Raw genomic sequence first — 20,913 nt, forward strand, 5'->3', positions numbered from 1 at the left:
GAATTATATCCCGCGTGTATGCGGTCTGACTGCACCATCGTCTTGAGATAAAATTGTTTCTGAGCAGTAGAGTGTCAAAGCATAGGCCAAACATTTGGTGTGGCTCTAGGGAAAATTAGAGCAGTCATAAAACTTCTCTCTTGCTCCTCTGGTGTAATCCGAGCTAAGGAAACAGACGCCTCTTGGATGGCATTCCTGCTGCTCCATCTAGCTGCATTGATGAGATCAGATTCCTAAAGGAAGCTCTGCCTTGGTGTCGCACTCACCCCTGGGTCTAATTTGCATCCTGAGCTGAATTGAGGGCGATCTTTTCTGTGGCCCCAGTGTCCTGTTTGGCCAGATCGGATGTGTGGTATGGAGGATGTAAGAAGCATTAGGAGAAAATGTATGTTTTTAAAACACCACAAGTAATTGTTCTTTCAGTTGCAACTTCAGAGCGCGTGCTCTGGTTGGGTTTTGCCCCGTTGCCACATACCTAGAGACTGAGTGGATTTCACCCTTGTAGGCACGAGAAGCAGAACCCAGAGCAAATCACCATCCCCTTGGAGGATTGCTAGATGTGCAACCACTTGTCTTGAGAGTGAGCCATTAAAATCCCGATTGCCTCTTCCTATTATTTTGAGGGTCTTTTTTCTCTTTCTCCAGATGATGCTTTTGCTTTCTGGCGAGGGCTGAAAGATGCAGGTGTTCTGGAAGAAGTAATCCATGAGTTCCACCAGGAGCTAGTGGAGACCATAAAAGGCTTGCACGAGCGAGTGCAAGATCCCCCATTGCAGCTCAGCGGTAAGGATCTGGTCCTGGGTGCTCGGACATGTTGGAAAGAATCCTCTGAGCAGAGGGGTTTGTGACTTTCTCCTTTGGGATGAATGGATGACTATAGGACATCATAAATCAATTCTCTTAAAAATAGAAAATTAAACTAAAAGGAAATGCTTTTTCTGGTTTACTTTTAATTTATCATTCTCATAAAATTTAAATTAGATGAGTGTTTTCAGCTTAGTAATGGTATAGGAGGGGAAGGTGAGGCTGCCAGCTGGATAGATTCTTCTACTAAAAGCTGTTCTGTTCTGGCCACACTTTGGGCAGCCTGTCAGCAGTGCTTGGGGCTGCTCAGGTGGCCTAAATTCTACCCAATTCCTTGTGCCCGGTGTTTCCGGTTTGCTGGCTTTAGGTCTTTGGACAAATGCTTGGCACAGGAACTTAAGTGGGATTTATGCCATCAGAATATGATGCAGCAGCCAGCTACTGTGTGAGGAGATTTCTTGTCAATCCCTGTTCAGTAGGAAAGGACTGTTTATATGCTAATGACCTCTTGCACTTTCTTGTGACTCTTCTGCTTTCTCCCCCATTGTCCTCGCTCACGTTTTTGGCGACCTCAGTTGAACGCGTTTGTTTTTGTACGGCCCTTTACCAGGGAAAGATAAATAGTTTATATTGGGAATTTTGCTTTCCTTAAAAATCTGTGTCTTGCTTTTAAGATGCTGTTTTACTCAACAACATAGTCCAGAACTTTGGCATGCTGGATCTGGTCAAGAAGGTCCTGGCTAGCCACAAATGTCAGATGGATCGCTCGAGAGAACAATATACGCGGGATTTGGCAGGTATACCCCAGACAAAAGCTGGTGTTCTTTCTCCTGTCATCACTAGTAGTGTGTTTTCTTTCTGTGTAAGAAAGTGGATTTCTTGTTAAAGCTGGTGCATGCTAAACCAGCTGTGGAAGGACCAGCTTCTCATACTTCAGGTATTGCGATGGTGGTGGTCCCCGGAAAGCTTGTTCTTGGCCCAGGCTGGGGTGCGCTCTACTGATTCTTGTTTCTTTTCAGCTTTGGAGCAGCAGTGTGATGAGCACCGCAAGCGGGCGAAGGAGCTGAAGCACAAATCGCAGCATCTCAATAACGTACTGATGACTCTAACTCCAGTCTCTGTCCCAACACCTTTAAAACGTCCCAGACTTACCAGGGCCACGTCTGGGCCAGCTGCCATAACCTCTCAAGTCCTGTCCCAGCCAGCGCAGATTGCAGTGGCTCCAGGAATGCCTGTTTCTCAACTTGCCAATCTCCCTCTCAGCAAAGTGGTATCAGCGCTTCCAACATCCGTGCTTGCAAAAAGCCCATCCCAGCCTCCTGCGGTCAGCTCGCCTGCGTCGCCGCTCTTGGGAGGGTACACCGTACTGGCCTCCGCAGGCTCCAGCTTCCCCAACGCTGTGGAGATCCACCCGGACGCTTCCAACCTGACAGTGCTGAGCACAGCTGCCATTCAGGACGGCAGCACTGTTGTAAAGGTAGTGAGCCCTTTCCAGCTGCTCACCCTCCCGGGACTCGGCACAGCCATCCAGAACGTGACACAAATGGCTCCCAGTGGGAGCACGATTGTGACCGTGCCGTCAGGCGCCGTTGAGGGTGCCACGGCAGCAGACGAACACACCACCACCATTGAGGTGACCACAGTGGCCGACGAGGCGGAGCAGAAGTGAAATGGGGACTTGCCTGGAGGGACGTTTTCTGTGACACTCTGGGTGGAACTGCCTTTTCTCTGTCTGTGCTGAGGGAAGAGGGAGCAGTGTAAAGAGGGCACAGGTGAATGAGACTCTGACAACGGCTGAAATCGGTAATCAGGAGATTCAAGTCAGAGAGAAGAGAAAGAGGAGGAGGAAAGGCACCCAAAGAAGGGAAAGACAAAATGCTCTGCCCTGTTTGGAGAGGAAAGAAAAGGCTTAAGTCTTAAAAGCTTTCCTCCCCTATTCTCTTGGAGTACTTATTCCATTTCTAGCTTGTTAGCCCTGTCTTATCTCTAGACTTCTTAGCTGGGACAGTGTGTGTTAGAGAAGCAGACAGGAGCAGGGCCGCAGGGCAAGGAAGCAAAGGCAGCAGCAAAAGATTAAGAAAATACTAGACAAACCGCTGAGCAGGTACAGCCCTGTACGCTAAGGGCGCAGTGGCTACGGGGCCTGGCATGAGTTGATAGCGCATGTAGGACAAGTCAGGGGCTGCTCTCCCTGTCCCAGGAGAGGGCTGCGTGGGTGGACGGGGCAGCGGAAGGAGAGGGCGCACCGGGCGCGTGAGCCAGCCTGAACGGGTTGTCTGTGGGACACACCTGGGCAGGAGGTTACGGCTGGGAAGACCCTCTGTGCGGCAGCTGTGGGTGCTGTTATGTTGGATCTGGATGGCTTAAATGTCTGGTCCGTGCTCACCAAAAGAGGTTTCCTCCTGAGGATCACGATGTGTTTCCCAGGTTTGATAAGTGAAAGAGACAGGAGAGAACTGTTACAGGTTTTGATTCTGTGAAGAGAATAGACAAATCCAAGGAGCCAGGAAAAGCTGTAATTTCTGAGGATTTAGGGTCTCTTTCTATTTTTCTCCAAGAACCCATTCTTTGGGATTTTTTTTTTTTTTAAGCAAATTGTGTAGCCCTTCTGGTTGTGGAGATACTGCTTTACGGCAGAAATGTACTATTGAATGTGCAGAAAGACTAATTAAACAATAGCACCCTGAGAAGTTTGCACTTCTTAACAAGGTTTAACTCTAGAGCTTAACTGTCCCGGCATCAGGCTGGTCCTCTGGTCACGACCGTCTTGCCGGGCGCCTCTTCCTCGAGTAGCTGGGTGCTGTCATTCTCTCCCCACATGGTTTGCAAAGATGTTCTGTGGGCCGCAAGGTTTGAAACACCGAAATAGAATATTCAGCTCTCAAATATTCTTCTGATGATTCAACTTGCTGCCAGTCTCACAACTGTTCCTGTTTTAAGACATGCATACGCTGTATGTGTGTGAAGTGATGTTTACACTGTCTCCAGCTAAAAGGAGTTGGGTGCTTCAAGTGTGGGTTTTCTATAACTTGATCTGGCAGCAGCAGCAATGACAGGTCACTTTAATGAGCTAATAAATATTTTTGAAGAGTGCTGCTGGTTTATTGTATTTCTGTGGGGTCATGACAGCTAGGATTGCAATTCAGGACTAGGTCAGAGCTGGAACACACTGTACATTTATATTCACTCATACGTATATTCTGTGCTCGCTACCATCCACACACGTGCAGAGAAATGCTTCAAACCCTTCCATAATTGTGGGCATATTGTGACTGGTTCAGACTGTATCCTGGGTGTTAGGATATGCCCGGTGGTACGGGTTGCTCCAGTGTGTTTCTCCTGCAGTGAACACAGGCTACGAGAGCATCAGGAGTGGCCACAATGGGAAGTTTGGCTTATTTGCTGCTCTAGCCTTTAAAAAGTGTCTGGTTTGGGATGCACTGAAATCCTTCTTTCTGATCATTTGAAGGTTTTATTAACTGTGGGGAACCTGAGCGTGTGTGTTTTTGTTTTTTGTTTTTTGTTTTTTTTTAAATCTGTGAGCTGCAGTTGTGTGTTGGTCTGGTGAAATGCTGAGAGGGAGTGAAATTTTACAGAAAAGCTTAGGGTTTGTTAAAGATGCAAACGATGTTTTGTATTTTTGGGAGAGGGTAATCTTCCTGTTGGAGAGAGGAAGAGAAACCTCTTGTCAATAGTGTGGACCTTTTCAGACACGTGAATTTGAGCAATTTCACTGCTACATCTGTGAGTGGGAGAAGTTTTGCCTAAAACTTGTGGATGATGATATAAAAGGATTTCTTTCTTTGCAGATGATGCTTTAAATTTCAGGAACTGGAGATTTCGATGACAACCTGCAAGCCTGCCTGACCGGTTTGGATGAGAATAGCAATCTTGTAGAAGATCTTCTCTGCTGGCTGTGGGATGGGTACTGCCTTAGCGTGTTTTGTGTGCTAGGAGGGATGGATATGTAGTTATGTCCTGGCAGACCAGAGAGGCACTGTGGAAACAGGAAAAGATGTTGAGAGCTGGTGGCAAGAGGAGAGCAACTTGTTTGGAGAGATGGGTGAATGCAAGTGTGTGCGTGTGGATGGTGCAAGGGGAGCAGTACAGAAATAAAGCATGTGTGTGGCTGAAATTTGGATTCTGTGACCCTGCTCAAAACAGACTCTCTGCCCTTTTGCATTGCAGCAGACAGACCAGCGCTGTTTATCTGTGTTGAAGCGTATTTCTTCAGAGTTCCTCTTTGTTAGCAGCAAGGACATTGTTCAGAAATCTAGTTTTGTGTGTTACAGCTGCATTGAAACCATTGAACCTGCCTGGTATTTGCTAATTCTGTCTCTTCTGCCAAGCAAGTTTTCTGAACATCACTTCCTTCTCGTAAGTAAATATTAACTCCTTCCACACTGGGGAAGCACAACTATGTTTTCCCTTCAGCTGAGACAACAGTGAGAAGTAGGTGTGTGTGCTGGGTATCTGGCTGACGTGTCATTTACTCTGACATGGTATTTACTCTGCGGTTTGGACATTGTAACTGGGTTTCGCAGATGATTAAGGACACAGATCAGTGATGTCTAGAGGACTCTGTCATCTGCCTATTGCCTCCCAGGAAGGGAAAGCCTGCTGTGGACCACTGATGGCTTGGTGCTCCTAGGAGGTGGAGCAGGGGAAGCGTTGCAGGAGTGGCTTCTCCAAGCACCTGCATTTGGGTGAAAGCAAAGGAGAAATACATTTCCACCGGCAAGTGGGAAAGAGCCCTTTTAAACAGCATCCCAGGGACTGAGTAAGGGCAGCCTAGCATCCAGAAGGCTTTAGTGCCACAGTGTCCTCCAGTGAGTCAGGAGGTTCATGTACACAGCCACAGGAGGATCCAATGGTACCTGTAAATGTTGTCAGTGGTGCCAGAGTGCTGTGCTGGCTTTACTTTACAGTCCTGCAAGTGCCAATCGGCTTTACTTTTTCTGTGGCTGAGCAGCATAGCTTGCTCTAGCTAGCAAAGACCAGAACGCAGACTGCCTCGGAGCAGAGCTAGGCTTGGGTCCAGGCTCTCTGATCCCTTTTTTCCTCCCTGTTGGAAGTGCTGAATTCTGGCTAGCCTGGAGCATCTCCAGGAGTCCCTAGTCCCCTTAGTCGCACTGCTGCCTGGGCTATTGACAGCTGTCAGCTTGGACCTTCCCATCGCTAACATATTTTCTTGAGGGCTTGAGCTGCCTTAGCTTCAAGAGTGTTGGTGAAAGGAACCTGTTAATTATTTTCAGAGAGCTGCAGTTTTCATATGCAATGAGAGCTTTCTTTTCAAACTTAACCCTAGGAACACGAACACTTTCTTCAGGATGAATTTTGATATTAAGGGAGCTTTTGACTTTGAACTGATCTATGTGGCTTAGTAGAACTGTCTTGAAAGGCTTGCTGAGACAGGAGCTCAAAAGGATGGAGTGAGATGCACCAGGTAGAAAAGGGACATCTGCCTCTGCTGTGCGCACGCACACACACACACACGTGTGTGTGTGTGTGTGAGCCCTTTCTTCTCTAATTTGGCCTGTGCATGTCCAAGTTGCTGTGGATGCTGTGAATGGGATCTTATGCCTGGATTTTTTGCCCACATAGGGACCTAAGGCTAAATCAGTCTCCTACGTTTAAACTAGCTTGTGCTTAGCAAATAAGGTTGAGTTGACTTGAGGCATATTCAGGCTTTAATTTACTAGTTTTTAATTTGGTGTGCATGCATCTCCTGGCCTTCTGAAGGAGTCTCTTCATCTCTCCTGTCCCCTACTTCCCCTAAGGGCGCACAAAGGCAGAAAGGGGTGTTCATCCCCTATGGAAACATCCGGTCTGTTCCTTTCCGCCCCCTTGGCCGGTGGAAGGACTTTTCCCAGAGTGGAGTATGGACACAGTCTGTCTCGAGCTAGTCTGACCCTTGCGGACGTGTGGCCCCGGGTTTCCAAGGCCCCTGAGTGGGGACAAGTGACTTGCCTGCCCTGTGCCCGTGCCGGGAGGGTCAGCACCCGGCTTCTCGCTCGCAGCAGCCTCCCTCCGGGCCGTGGGGCACAGGCCTCTATTTTCTATATCAGATTCCTCTAGTTTCAGTGTGAGTGGAAAAAACTCGATGGGTTTCTAGGCATCAAGAGCGAGCGTGCGAACCCAGGACTTGGGCCGTCCTACCCAGCTGAAGGCAACGTCCGCAGCATCCCACCTCGCTGCAGGCCAGAACGGGTCGGTCCTGTTGGCCTTTTGCACTTAGAGAGGCTTGAAATTATGGTCCGAATCCCTTCTAAAAGCTTGGAAGGTAAAAGCGTGAGGGTGCCCCTGCTGCAGGAGCCTCGGTGGCCTGCTTTAGAGGCAGTCAGTCCCAGTTTGGAGGAAGGGGAGAGGTAGCAGTCCGGTTCATGCATCCTGAGTGCCTGGAGTAAGTGGCAAAGCAGCCAGTGATGCTTTGGAGGTGTCTGACACCCGGCAGTGAGCACGATTCCTTCTTCTGTCCAAAGGGTCCCGGACGTTACTGAAGGGGATGGAGAAAACGAAGAACACAGGACTGCTCACGTCAGGTGAGTAAAGAGGAAATAGGTATCTTAAAAAGACTTTGTGCCTTCCCCGCTGCGCTTGGCCGTTAAACCACCCTCGGTGCCCGCTGCCGAGACGGGGCGCGGGCGCCTGGTCGTGTCCTTTCTCCCCGAAAGCAGCCCACGGCCCTGCTGCGGTCGGCTCCTGTTGGGCCAGGAGCGTTTGCAGCCCCGAGCCCCCGTTGGTGCCACCAGCAAACGGCTGTGGGCGCCCGTGGCTGCGTTGCAGGCAGGCCGGGGAGAGCGCAGCCTGCAAAGCACCGATTTTAGTTTAAAAAAAGAAAGTAATGCAAGAGGCTGTTTCCGAGTCAAGGGCTCTCCAGTGGAGTGCCGTGAAGCCAGCATGTCCCCGTGCCACCCCGGCTCCACCCAGCAGTATCTGCCCCATACCAAGATACCAACGGGAGCTTGCAGAGCGGCTTTTAAACAACCCATTACGTCCCGCAGTCACGAGGAGAGGAACGTGCTCCTCGTGGCCCCGGAGGGCCCTGGCGCTTCCCTCGGCCTCGGCAGGGCCTGAGCCTGGGGCGAGCGGCTTCGCTCCGGAGGCTGCTCGCGGCCGGCCGGGGCCTTCCCCTTCCCAGGCCGCCTGCCGCCGTGGTGGCGCGGGAACGTCTTCCTTGGCCGTTTTGTACTTGTTGACAGTATTAGTATGCGAGACCGAAGGCGTTTAGGGCCACGGACCTGAAAGGCTGCTCTCGGCGGAGCCCGGGCTCTCGCGTGGACCCTCCTTCCCGCCGGGCGGTGGGCTCGGGCTCCCCTCGGCCGTCCCCAGCTGCTGCCCGCCTGGGGCCCCCAGCCGTCTCGCGCTGGCTTTGGGCAAACCGACCCAGGTTATCCAAGGGCTGCGATTTGGACGGGGGCAGCAGGATCGGGAGGGCGCGGGGGCTCTCCTGGCTCCTCTTCGCGGGTACCTGCTGCAGCCGAGCGTCGCAGCAGAAACGAGAGCCGTGGTGGGGGGGACACTGCGATCCCCTTCGCCTGCCCCTATCCTGCACTGTCCCCAGGGGCTGCTGGGGTGGCTCACCTCGGAGAGGTGTAACGTTTGAGGGTGCGCCGGAGCAGCGTGGGTGGCAGCCGTCTCCAGCTGAGATGGTGGCTGTCCTGGGTTGAAGCCTGCAGAGCCGGGGAGGTGGTCCTGCTCTCGGGGCAGCCCGGCCGGGCAGCCTTCGTGCGAGCAGCGCGGCCGGGAGGCGAGCGTGGCCAGGCGAAGTCGTCTTTACCGGTGCCAGCGATGGAGCTGGGAGCAGGCAGGAGGCGGCAACTTCTTCGCCGGGAGCCCCTACCTTCAGGGCACCCGCAGTCGAGGCTGCGTGAAGGCGCTTGGAGCTGCGAAGCACCGCTTCCCGGGCTGTAAACAGCTCCCCAGGCCCTGACCGCTCTGCAGGCAAATTTTGGCTGGTGCAATCCCTCACCCCTTTGAGCTGCTTCCGTGGCAGCGCTGCCGGCAGTCGGGGAGCGAGAGCAGGGTGGGGAGGCGCTGGTAAGTTGTCACTGTAAAGGGCAAGATGATCAGCGGCAGCGGGTGCATAAGCGTCCTTGAGCTGGATGCGTCAAGGGTGCAGCCCTGGGGCTGGAGCAGTTCGCCCTGGCGGGGGAACGGAGGGGCCGGGCGGGCGGGCGCGGGGCACACCCGCAGGGCCGGTGCCCCCCACCCCGGCCCCCTCCCTCGCCCCCCCCCCCCAGGAGCGGGGCCAGGCATGGAGCGCGCGCTCGCTCGCTTGCGGCGACGCCGTTCGCCTCCGAGGTCCTGCTTCCTCGCCGGCTGCAAGGAAAGGGAGGAGCAGCCGCTTTCGTTTTCTCATCCAGGCATCTGCAGGAGCGGCGGGGGGCTGCGGGTGGGCGCCCGGCCCTCACCCTGGGGCCGCCCCGGCAGGAGCGCAGCCCCCCCCCCCCCGGCCTCCCTGCTGCGGGTGGGCGCCTTGCTGGAGCTGATGTTCCCGTTGCAGATGTCCTGGCTCCCCCTCCGTAAGGTCAGCGCGGGGGTCCTCCTGGCCCTGGCTTATCTGATCTCGGCGCTAAGAAAAGCGAAGCCAGGGAGCCCGAGGGCTGGACGAGCTCGGTGCACCTCTGGCTGCAAGGCGCCCTCCCCAGGAGGAGCAACGGGCACCGCACCCACCCCAAACCCTCCGGGCCCTGGCTGCAGGGCGCGGAAATGGAAACCGAAACGCGGGCCCTTCCTGCCGCCGCCTTTATCTAAACCCAGCAAACACGGGGCCGGGGCTCTCCTTCCCCCCCCCCCCCCGCCACCTCGCGCCCCTCCTGCCCTTGCCCCGTCGCTCCCGGGGCCGCGGCCGATGCTCGCGGGGGCCGAGCGGAGGGTCCGGGCGCCCGGCGCTGCCAGAACGCCCGCTTCGCCCTGTCTCCTCTCTCCCTCCCGCTCCGGCCGCCCTTCGCCGGGCGGTTTGCACGGCAGCCGCCCACGCAGCGCTCGCAGCTGCGGCGGGGGGACGCCGCTGCCCCTCTCCCCGCCAGAAACCAAGCCCCCCCCCCGGCCTCTCCGCTTGCTTTCGTCCCCGCCGAGCAGGACCATCCCACCCGCTAAGCTCAGCTCCCGCGAGCCGGCGGTGCGGGGTCCGGCCGGCCCGTCCTGCTGTGCCAGGGCGCCCGCCGCCGGCCTCTCCCACCTCCGCCTTATCTGCCCGCAGCGCGCCCTTGTCCAACAAGAGCTCGCTAATTGTTCGTTCGCTGCCAAAACAGCCCCGAGGCGGGAGCAGGAGGAGCTGGGCTGGCGCAGCGGCTTGGCGGGCGCGAAAGCCCCCGGGGCCCTGGGCTGGCGCAGCCCCCCGGGCCGCTCGGGGGGCCTGGGGTCCCGCCAGGTTCACTGCCCCGGCTGCACGAGATCCCCCTAAAGCTGCCGGCCGGGAGCCCGCGCGGCCCCTTCCCTGCTGCGGCGGGGAGGCCGGGCGCTGGCGCGCGCCCCGCGCGGGCTGCTCGCACCTTTCCCGCGCCTCTTGGCGGAGGGCAGCACTCGGGCGCCGTCTTTCCCTCCGCGACCTGTCGGCTTTGCTAGTTGCTCGCGTCCGCAAGCGTGCTGCAGCCGCTGCTCCGGCAGCTTTCCAGAACTGACAGCCGCCGTCGGCACCGAGATAACGCTGAGCGGCACCGCCGGGGCGTCGCGGCGTCGCTCCGCCGACCTGGAGCGCAGCAAACGCTCCCGGCCTTGCTGCTTCTGCACGTCTCTTCTCCGGGCCGCTGCTGCCGGCGGCACGAGGGCTCCGACGGGCGCCCGCCCTCGCAGCGTGCCCGTCTCCTCGGCCCGGGGATGGACGCGCGCGTCTCCCCGGCGGCTCCCGCGGGGGCCGGTTTCCCGGCGGGGGGCTCGTGGCGCTGGCTGCGCGCTCTGCTCCAGGTGAGCGCTGCTGCGCTCGCCGCTGCCGCGCTCGCCGGCTCAGAGAGCGGCGTGAGCCGCAGCCCCCGCGGCAGCGGGCCGGGGAGCGAAGCCGGAGGGCTGCAAAGCCGAAGGGCTGCGCAGCCTCCGGGCCGCCCGGCACCGAGCCCGCTGGTGCTCGGGTGCCGCGGTGGAGCCCGGGCGCTTTGTAATGAAGTTATGCAAAGCCTGCTGCGAAGGAGCCTGTTTGCAGCTCGGCGAGCGCTGGCTGCTGGGGGTGTTTGGGTTTGTTTTGGTTTGGGTTTTTTTTTTTTTTTTTTGGCTTGACTTTGAACTTTCTGCAGTTGGGTGCGTGTCTTCAGGCAGGGAAGGGAATAGAAATTGAAACTGCTGATGACGAACAGAAAGGAAAGCAGGCAGCCTTGCCCCAGCCGGAAGCCCTTTTTAAGCAGCGGCAGTCCGGCTCCTCGCCCAGCCGCGTGCTGCTCGCCGGGCTCGAGACGCGCGCTGCCCGGGCAGCTTCAGCATCGGCCGGGCGTTCGGAGCGGAGGCGGCGCGGGGACTCGCCGGCGCGCCGGGCCGAGCGCGGCGGAGCGCGCCTGTGCCTGCCCCGCGGACCTGCGGCTGGTCCCCAAGCAGCAGGCGCGGGATCGGGGCGACGAGGCAGGGTAGGGCCGGCGTGCCGGGCGCGCATCGCCGCCGCTCGCGGTGGGAGCGGGACAGGAGCGGGGCGGCTTTGTCGGGGGGGGGGGAGTGGGGGGGAAGGACCAGGGATGGGAAGGTCCAGCCTCGTGAGCTGATGGGTGCAAGGGGAGCAGAGCTGGGGTGCAAACCTTGCACCCTGATAACCGGGGTGCAGGGGCAGTGGGACTGGGGGTGCAGACCCCACACCCTGATAACTGGGGTGCCAGTGGAGTGGGTCTGGAGTGCAAACCTTTGCCCTCTGATAACCGGGGTGCAGGGGGAGTGGGACTGGGGTGCAGACCCCACACTCTGATAACTGGGGTGCAGAGAGAGCAGATCTGGGGTGCAGACCCCACACCTTGATAACGGGTGCAGGGGGAGCAGGACTGGGGGTGCAGACCTGTACCCTGATAACTGGGGTGCAGGGGGAGTGGGTCTTGGGGTGCAGACCCTGCACCCTGATAACCGGGGTGCAGGGGGAGCAGGACTGGGGGTGCAGACCTGTACCCTGATAACCGGGGTGCAGGGGGAGTGGGACTGGGGTGCAGACCCTTCACGCTGATAACTGGGGTGCAGGGGCAGCAGGACTGGGGTGCAGACCCTGCACCCTGATAACCGGGGTGCAGGGGCAGCGGGTCAAGGGGTGCAGACCCTGCACGCTGATAACTGGGGTGCAGGGGCAGCAGGACTGGGGTGCAGACCCCGCACCCTGATAACCGGGGTGCAGGGGCAGCAGGACTGGGGATGCAGACCCCACACCCTGATAACCGGGGTGCAGGGGCAGCGGGTCTGGGGGTGCAGACCCCGCACCCTGATAACCGGGCTGCCAATGGAGCAGGTCTGGGGTGCAAACCTTTGCCCTCTGATAACCGGGGTGCAGGGGGAGTGGGACTGGGGTGCAGACCCTTCACGCTGATAACTGGGGTGCAGGGGCAGCAGGACTGGGGTGCAGACCCTGCACCCTGATAACCGGGGTGCAGGGGCAGCGGGTCAGGGGGTGCAGACCCTTCACGCTGATAACTGGGGTGCAGGGGCAGCAGGACTGGGGTGCAGACCCTGCACCCTGATAACCGGGGTGCAGGGGCAGCGGGTCTGGGGGTGCAGACCCCACACCCTGATAACCGGGGTGCAGGGGCAGCGGGTCTGGGGGTGCAGGGGCAGCGGGGCCGGGGGTGCGCCCCCCCCGCCCCCGATAACCGGGCGGCCGGGGCGGGTGCCCGGCGGGGCGGGGAGGGCGAGCGGGGCCCGGCCGCGTCTCGCCCGGTGCCGCCGCTGCCGCCGGCTCCCCCCGCGCCGGCGGCGGGCGGGCGGGGCCGCCGTGATGCAATTTCCGAGAAGTCCGGCCCCGGTTTGAATGCGGGGAGGCCCCAGAAACAAAACCGGCGGCGGCGGCGGCGGCGGCAGGCGCCGAGCCCGGAGCCCCGAGCGCAGCGGCCCCGGCGGCGGTGAGAGCGAGCGGCGCGGGCGCCGGCGGCGGGTCGGGGGTGCCGCCGGGGTGCCGGGTGCCCCGGGGTGCTGCAAGGGTGCAGGGTGCCCTGGGATGCTCAGGGGTTGCGGGGTGCTGCAAGGATGCCGGGTGCTCTGGGATGCTGCAGGGGTGCAGAGTGGTCTGGGGTGCTGCAGGGCTACGGGGTGCTGCAAGGGTACAGGGTGCCTTGGGGTGCTCGGGAGTATGGGGTGCTACGAATTTGCAGGGCCTCTGGGGTGCTGCAAGGGTGCAGGGTGCTCCGCGGTTCAGAGTGCTGCGGGGGTGAAGGCACTCTGGGGTGCTCCGGGGTTGCAGGGTGCTCTGGGATGCTGCAAGAGCCCGATGTGCTCTGCGGTTACATGATGCTCTGGGGTGTTGTAGGGTGCCTCCTGGCTGCAGGGTGCTCTGAAGTGCTGCAAGGTACAGGGTGCTGCAGAGTGCTCCGGGGCACAGGCTGGGTGCAGTGCGCTACAGGGCATAGGGCACCCTGGGGTGCAGCATGATCTAGGGCACAGGGTGCCCTGGGGCGCTCTAGGGCATAGTGCAGGGTGCACAGCCCGCTCAGCCCTCGCCTGCTCCCTGCCTGCCTCTCAGCATCCCTGCCCGTGCTGGAGCCCTTCTGGGGACAGGCTGCAGCGAGATCATGGTCAGGGTGCAGTTCTTGGGGCGCAGAAGTTACCTGGGCGCAAAGCCTTGGTCCAGGTAGCAGGGAGCAGCCAGGCCGCCTTGTGCGAACAATCCCCGAGGTCCATTTACTCCCCCTCTGAGCTGGCGCGTCAGAGTTTTGGGGATGTGGTCTGTGGGCTCTTAGCAGACTTTTTAAACTCTGATAAGTTGCATGCAATAGCTGTGATTGCTGGTGCCGCACAGCTCTGCACGGACGAGCCCCAGCGTGCAGGGTGCTGCACACAAGTCTGCGGCGGGGGGGGGGGGGGGGGAAGTGCTCTCCCGCCCTCTCGGGCAGCGGCTTCAGGGATGCTTCTTCCCGCGGCAAAGCTGGTTGGACCGTGCCCGCTCTCTAGGGGCCCTGCACTGCACGCTCGGGCTGCCGGGATGGCTCTTCTGGGACGTGGAGCCGATTGGCTTGTTGAAAGAGCCTGGGGGGGAGGTGGGGGCACCAGGAGCTACTGAAGCTGGTTTTGCTGGAGAGGGACCGTCACCTCGGCATAGGGATGAGGATAACTGCAACCAGATGGGCCGCTAGGGAGGGAGCAGCACGGGGCAGCGTGCGCGAGGCAGCTCGTTTCGCGTTGCCAAACCCTTCCCCAGCAGCCGGGGCCGGTCGCGGTGCGGTCGGAGATGCTGGCGCTGGTCGCTCCCACGGCTCCTCTGAGCGCTCGCGGCCGCAAGGGAAAAACTCCTTGCGCGGCTTGGGCCGGTCCGATGCTCGGCCGGGGGCTAACAGGCGTGGGGACGCGGGGCGGCCAGGGTGCCGCGGGGCGGCCGTGGCCGTGGGTGCGCCGCCGGCCCGGCCCAGCCGACGTGGTGGGGCAGAGGCTGTCCCCGTGCTCGGCCCGACCAGGGGGCACTTGGCTCGCTCCCGCGCCGCGCGTTGCATAATCTCTTGTCAATAATTAATCAAGGCCAGACCTAGCAAAAGGACGCCAGGCCACCGGCCTTCCAGGCTCCTCGCGGCGCCGTCGGGGCCGGGGCCGCTAAAGGGCGCTGAGCGGCAGAGCTCGGCCACGGAGGTGCAGTGAACGTTTCCCTGTTGCAGGCGTGCAGGAGGCCAGGCTTTAAATCTGCATTTCCAGGGAAATGTAATTAGCCCGGGCATCGTTCTAGCCCCGGGAGGCCGCCGGCAGAGGGGAGGGCTCCGCGGAGGACGCTGTTCGCACGTAACGTGCCCCGTCCCTGACCTGAAGACGCGACTTCCCGAGCGGGGAGGGGATGCTCGCCGCGAGGCCGCGTTTCGGTGGGGCTGCCAGCGAGCGGCAGGGCAGGCAGTAGCGCGGACGCTGCGCGCCGGAGTCCCGATCCCTTGGGAGAGGGGCAGAACAGGGCCCGGCAGCGGGTTCGAGGGCCGCTGTCTGGAGAGGGATAAACGCAGCTTGTGAGAGGGGCCGGTGTTCATCCCGATGGGGCAGTAAGCCTCTGCAAGCAAGCTGAGCTGGTGGTTTAATAAACCAACTTCTCTCTGTTTGCAAGAGCGACTTCTTTTGCCCATCAGAAGGCTATAAGTAGCTTTAAATGCTAGGCCATGCTTTTCAGGACTTCTGTAAAGAATGAGTGTGGTTTTTTTTTCTTTTCCTCTCTCCTTTCTGTTCTGTTCTAAGATGTTTGGACAGAGAACAGGGCTTTAATTTGGTTTTAATGCTGATGCTCCACTGAGATTTTAAGAGGGAATTTCGCAGTTCTCCTACCGCTGGACCCAGACAGAGGGCCTCTTCTGAGAGCTTGCTCAAAATCTAATTGTTTCTAAAAAAAAAAAAGAAAAGAAAAAAAGAAGATGATGATAAACAGTAACAGATTTGACCCTTTAAGGCCAGAATATTCCCTCTTGGCTTCTTCAGATTGGCATGTCCTCCCATTGGCATGAATACTAACAACACCTAGGCTGTCCTGTTCAGTCTTTATTGGTGTTTCTCCAACCATGTCACCAAGAAGGGTTATGTTATTATCCCAGTGTTCCAGGACCACATCTCCTTTGCCACAGTCCTCCTGGACACTGTTGGGTTCGGAGTGCTAGAAACGGGAGGCCTAGCTCCTTCTCAGCTCTGCGCTGGTGGAGCTGAGTGCCCATGAGCAGTTTTCATCCCCTGCCTTTTGTATTGCGGAGGTATGTTGGAGTTTTCACCAGTGTCTGAGTTTCCACTGTGCCAGATGTTGCACAAATCCTGAACATAAGAGTCTTTCCCCAGTGGACTTCTAAGGAAGAGCCCTCCAAAGGAAGGAAGGTGAAATTCTGCTCTCAGAGGGAAACTGAAGTTTTCCCAAAGCCACAGATGCTGGAGATATATAAGCACCGATTCAGCAGGGCTCAGGAACATGCTCCTAACCCCCGTCGACTTCAAAGGAGCTGAAACGCTCTGAAAGCTTGAGTGTGACCTCGGCATTTGGCTGCTGCAAGCGCAGAATTCTTGGATCCAGGCGCGGGGCGTTTCTCCTGGCTGTGGTTCAACAGCAGCCTGAAACCCATCTAACCGCCCGTTGTTGTGGTCCTGCCCTACCCTCCCGCCTGCCCCTGCTTTGTGCCAGCTCTGGCGCTTGCCAGACCCTTCACGGCGTTATTGCAGCATGCTAAGCCTGCAGAAATGGCGCATTTGTGCCTTGATTTGGGTGCGTGGGGGGACAGCGTTTGTTCCAGGAACCAAGTGCTCGGTTTGCAACCTGACAACCTTGCCTGGGGCAGAGCTGTGCGCACAAGCTCGCCAGCCCTCGTCCCGCTCTCCCAGCGTTCAGTTCGGCTCGAGCAGCTTGGCTTCATTAGGCGCCTCTCAAATACCCACCGTGAAATATGGCAATGAAACATTACTAGCTCTTGAGCTGGTGATTGCCTTTCTCCACCAATTTTTGACACCCGGGTGGTGCTGGGCCCTACCTTCCCTAAGCAGGATTTTGCTGAGGTGCTGCCCATGCTTGAAAGAACTGTTTGTGTGCATCCTTTCCTCTGCAGGTGGTAATGCTAACCTTGATACCTGCGATAGCAGGGCTCCAGAGAAAGGGCAGCCCCTTTGCAGAGAGGAGAGCTCTCTGCCGTGTCTCTCCCACGCCTACAAGGGGCCCTCTGCTCGCTGTAGACTCCAGAGATGCAGAGCATGTCCTACATGTCTGGGCCATGCGGATGTTGTAAAATTGCCAGGGCAAGAGGCAGTCTTGAGAGTCGGTCCCTGAGTAGCTGAGTTTTGGCAGTGTAGATCTGTGGGTGGAAAAAAAAAAGCCTCAGTGAAAGCAGCGGTGGTTACTGTGTATTGACCTGCAGAGCAGCTCAATGGTGGAACCGTAAACCCTTCTTCCTTGCTGACACCACGCTAGCTCTTCCCACCACCCGCCGGATGGTGTGCATGGGAAATGCCCCTCCAGGCAGAGGTACCCCAGCTGGTCCTGAGTGCTGTTAGAGCAGCGCTCTGGTCCCACGGGAGTGTGGGGCAAACGCGGTGGCCCCGACTCTTGTAACCAAGCCATTTCAGACTGAGAAGGCGCTTTGGCATCACCTGCGCCATCCAGCTCTGTGTAACGTGGACGTGCCCCAAGAGAGGCCTCAGCTGCGTTGCTAAGATCTCTTCCCTCGGGCCATGCAGTGGTGTGTTTGTTTTTGTCCTGGGGCAGCTTCTTAGTGATTCCTTGCTGCCTGAATGAAACAAAGGCAGTAGTAACAGCTCTTAACATTGCGCTTCAAACAGCAGTGAGTAGTCTGCCCATGCGGCAGTAGGTGGAACGTTTGCCCCACTCAAAGGTGGCGTTGCCTGCCTTTCCCCAGCCCCCCTTGGTGTTCCCATGAAGCAACGCTTGGGCACAGACCATTTTTCTTGAAACAGCTGCATCGGTTCCTGATGGACGGGGGTTTTATTGCCTCTTTCGAAGCGTGTGCAGGATGCCCTGTGGATGCCTGCTGAGGAGTGCATGTAGCCCCGCAGAGCTCTTCCAGGGATGGAGCTGTGGGATGCAGTGCACAGCTGTGCAGCCCTGAGTGGAGAGGGCCTTTCTGCGCTCTACCACATACACCTCTCGGTACTGACTTTTTATGATGATGAGGTGATTTGTTAAGCAAAATAGGAGTTTGATGTTCAGCAAGCCAGAGCCTCTGGCTGGAAACAAAATACTGAAAGTAGCTAGCTTGCAGCTGATGCCAAAAAAACTATAGCCCCAATCAAAGGTTTTGAAGCTGTTAAAAATTCTGTTGTGGTTTGGAGAGAGCAGCCCTTGAGTTCAGGGTCTCTGACCCCGAGGCAGTTGCGTTGCCTTTGCTTTGTTATTTGGCATCACTAGAGCATCCGTGTGTGCCGTTAGACCATGCTCTCGGCTGTCCCACTCGGCCTGGTAGTCTCCTGTATTCCTACTGTTTTCCAGCTTATTTCATGTCGATGTGAAACACTTTCTCCAGTTCAATTGGCAGTCAGGTAGCACCAAAACCTCTGCTGCGTCCTTTAACTCCAGCAGGTCACAGAGGCAGTCGTGGAGTTTGGTTAATATGGGGCTTGAAGGACATTTCAGCTTCTCCAGCCTAGAAGTCTCCATGCTTGGAGCACCAGTGGAATGGCCTGGACCTGCCATGATTGTTGTCTCCAAAGGGCGTTTCCTCCCGGTGGACTTGGGCAACAGGAGGCTGCTGTTGCTGCAGAGCAGTTCAGAAACGCAGGAACGAGTCTTGCCAGAGGCCTTGGGGGAAGAGCAGGGCATGACTTGTTGACAGAGTTTGTTGCTGAAACTCTGATTCCTTGTCTAATCCATTCCTTGGGGCCCCCGTGCAAATCCTGGTGGTCTTCCCTACCCCATGCAGGCCGATCTGAGGCACGAGCAGTCACCATGGTTGGTCTCTGTCCTTGGCTGCTGAGGTCCACCTGCGTCACCTCCATCTGCCTGCCACTTCTCCGGGGTGGGAGCCCAGTGGTGCTGGGGGCTGCAGGGTCCCTGTCTCAATGCGCCCGTGTGATGCCTGGCGCCGCTTGGCTCCTCTGCTCCCTCTGCATCCCCTTTACTTTTCCATACCCCTGACAAGTCTCCTTGCTGAGCCTGGGCGAGATGCTCAGTTATCTTTCTCGCAGGGCTGCTCTGGCCTTGGGGAGCCATCTGTGACTTGCCGAGCCGAGGTGGCTGGTCTGGCCCTGGCCTTTGGCAGTCAGGCTCAGCGGGTTTTGCTAGAGCTGCTTGAGCATGTTACAGAAAAATGTATCAAAACTGGCCAATCATCTTCTGCTTTTTGCCCGTTTGCAACCATGGGGCAGGAAAGTTGCTTCTGGAGGAGACTTCCTCTGCTGAGGCTGAAGCGAGCTGGCTCTGGTCCGAGCAGATCCTTTCGTTCTCGGCACGCGTCTCCATTTCATAGCCTGGGAGACGGGCAGTTGGTTGCCAGCGGGACTATAGCTGTGTGCCAGCGGCTGTGAGCGCTTGCGGGGCCGGGTGCTGTCGGGAAGCAGGGCTGCTCCCTCCCAGCAGTGCCGGGACCAGCTGGGACCAGTCCCTGCCCAAAGGTGCCTCTTCCTTCAGCATCCAGAGAGGAGAGTGGGGAGGTGATTGCCCCGGCTAGAGGCGGTGCTGGGCTGAAATGATTTGCTCCAGACCGTTTGCGGGGTTTATGGCAGGACCAGAAGGCAAAGAAAGCTCTTGATTTCTGTGCAGTGGCAGGCCAGGGACTGCCGTCTTCCTTAGCGCTTGTACCGTCGTGGCCAGCAGCTCTGTAGGGGTTCAGGCCTGGGTATCAGCGTGACACAGCACGCGCAGGACCAAGATGGTCCCTACTAGATTCTGTAGGTTTGAACAATTTATAGATCCAAGGCAAGAGGCCGGACAGGCGCAGCCGGCGTGTCCTCCCGTAGCAAGGGCTGGGCTGCTGTTCTGCTAACAACCTCGTGCAGCTCTTCTAAGGGAGGCCTTGCAGTCTGCATGCAATATCTGCTGTGCTTTAAGTAAAGGTCTTGAAATAAACAGGCAGGGATGAGTCAGGGATGAGCGAGCTGTTGATACGAAGAACTGCAGGCATGACATAGTGAACTGGATCTTCGGAGAGGAAAAACTAATGCTGCTGTGTGACTCTGCTGTGGAGTTTAGTAGCTTCTTCAAACAGAAAGTAGCAATATTGCACAGAGCCAGGATTTCTGCCAGGCCTTGAAAGATAAACAGCGTCGGTATTTCTTCCCGCAAGCGTGTGTTCAACCTAACGCACTGCAGAGAGGTGGGGTGAGGTGGCCTCTTCCTTGCCCTTCTGGCTTGGCAGTGAATGGAGGCTGTGGCACTGGGATATGATGTGGGTAGTTCACTACCCACACCCTGGCACGGCTGGGTAGCGCTCCAGCTGCTGCCCTGGGGAAGTTTCGGCTTGGTGCTTTGCTGCCCGCGCTGTCTCCGCAGCCTTCGCTGGAACAGCAGCTGCGGCATCCAGCCGGCTGCCCGCCTCTGCCAGCATCGAGCACCACGGTTGCCCCAGCGCTGGGCAAAGAATCGTTAATTGGCGGTGGGGGGAACCTCTAGGTGAAAAGTATCTATATAGAAGCAGTGCAAAGTTTGACGCCCTGCTCTGTTGTTTGCAGGGCTGCAGTTATAAATACTGCTCTTCCCCTTTATTGCTAGAGAGCCAGTCCTTTGCGGTCGGAGCCCGAGCTGGTCGCAGCACGAGGTGGGTGCTCACCACGAGGCCGGATCCTTTGCTTGACGGCAGGGCGTTCGCCCTGCCCGCGGACCCCCCCCCGTCGGGCGCCCTGGGTCTGTGGCCAGGCCAGCGGCTTGGACCACGCAAAGCTGCCCGGCAGCGGCTCCAGAGCCCGCTGCCCTCGCTCCCTCCAGAGCCCCGAGCATCTTTGCCAGGGATGCTCCCGGCCGCTGGTTACCCAGGAAACTGCTTGCAAAACGCGTGTGACCCATTTCGGCGGGACCGTGCACCCAGCAGTGAGTCACCTCGTTCACAGCTGGAGCCGGAGCTCCCGGCAGCCGACCAAACAGGATGTTTATCGAGCTGCCGCCCGTGCGAGGTGCGGGCTGAGCGGCTGTTCCAGCATGCCCATCTCCTGCTCTTAGCTGCTGGACGCGAGCGCGAAGGGGGCTGTTGCGTTGTTGATCCCAATGGTTCTTGCCTGCCGCGGGGGGGTAGGGCCGGAGCGGGGCTCAGCCTGGCTTTCTGCTCTGCGCAGCGTGGGGTGGCCCTGGTGCTGCCCTGCTGCGTCTCAGCAGGGCCCAGGCTGGGAAGAGGAAGGGCTGGGAGGAGGGAGAGCAGGAAAAAGAAAGAGAAAGTTGGCAGGAGCAAAAAGAGAAGGGGGGAGGTGCCCGGCGCGGGAAGAGGAAGTCGGATTGTCAGGCCATGAGCTGGGAGGAGGCCGGCCCCAGGCGCAGAGACGGGCTGCTGGCGCTCAGGTCTGCAACGTGCCTGGTCCTCCAGGGCAGGCTCCACCGGAGCGGGCTGCTCCGGGTTCGGCGGT

General features: G+C 58.2%; 3 protein-coding genes across 10 annotated transcripts in view; 2 read left to right on the forward strand and 1 right to left on the reverse strand.

Annotated features, from left to right (window-relative positions):
- GMEB2 (glucocorticoid modulatory element binding protein 2) overlaps positions 1–3,897 on the forward strand; it is a 21,777-nt gene extending 17,880 nt beyond the window's left edge. For all 5 annotated transcript variants that reach the window (XM_068913065.1, XM_068913068.1, XM_068913069.1 and 2 more), the window contains exons 9-11: positions 646–783; positions 1,479–1,601; positions 1,824–3,897. In XM_068913065.1, coding sequence (XP_068769166.1) covers positions 646–783; positions 1,479–1,601; positions 1,824–2,473 — 911 coding nt within the window. In that variant the 3' untranslated portion in view covers positions 2,474–3,897. The remainder of the gene's footprint in view (positions 1–645; positions 784–1,478; positions 1,602–1,823) is intronic.
- Positions 3,898–7,171: 3,274 nt separating this feature from the next.
- LOC138061557 (uncharacterized) lies at positions 7,172–19,907 on the reverse strand. Its single transcript, XM_068912973.1, has 3 exons — positions 19,771–19,907; positions 8,046–8,855; positions 7,172–7,300 (listed from the first exon to the last, which is right to left on the reverse strand). The coding sequence occupies exons 1-3, from the start codon at positions 19,905–19,907 to the stop codon at positions 7,186–7,188; spliced, it is 1,062 nt and encodes a 353-aa protein (XP_068769074.1). The 3' UTR covers positions 7,172–7,185.
- Positions 8,779–20,913, forward strand: part of HELZ2 (helicase with zinc finger 2) — a 34,926-nt gene continuing 22,791 nt past the window's right edge. The window contains exon 1 of one of the 4 annotated variants that reach the window (XM_068912197.1): positions 8,779–8,844. The gene's annotated coding sequence lies outside the window, so the exon portion shown is untranslated. Of the gene's footprint in view, positions 8,845–11,160; positions 11,361–12,728; positions 12,822–20,787; positions 20,849–20,913 lie in introns of those variants that run through there. The other 3 variants (XM_068912194.1, XM_068912195.1, XM_068912196.1) reach the window with 3 other exon arrangements.

The sequence above is a fragment of the Struthio camelus genome, chromosome 18 (genome assembly GCF_040807025.1).
Source record: "Struthio camelus isolate bStrCam1 chromosome 18, bStrCam1.hap1, whole genome shotgun sequence".
NCBI classification, from domain to species: domain Eukaryota; kingdom Metazoa; phylum Chordata; class Aves; order Struthioniformes; family Struthionidae; genus Struthio; species Struthio camelus.

Excerpts from the sequence above, each read along its gene's own strand:
- LOC138061557 (XM_068912973.1), bottom strand. The coding sequence starts at position 19,907 with ATGCTGGCAGAGGCGGGCAGCCGGCTGGATGCCGCAGCTGCTGTTCCA. Across the intron at positions 8,856-19,770 it reads CGCTACCCAGCCGTGCCAGG|TGACAACTTACCAGCGCCTC; the intron begins GTGTGGGTAGTG and ends TGCCCTTTACAG. Across the intron at positions 7,301-8,045 it reads CGCCGAGAGCAGCCTTTCAG|TAACGTCCGGGACCCTTTGG; the intron begins GTCCGTGGCCCT and ends CATCCCCTTCAG.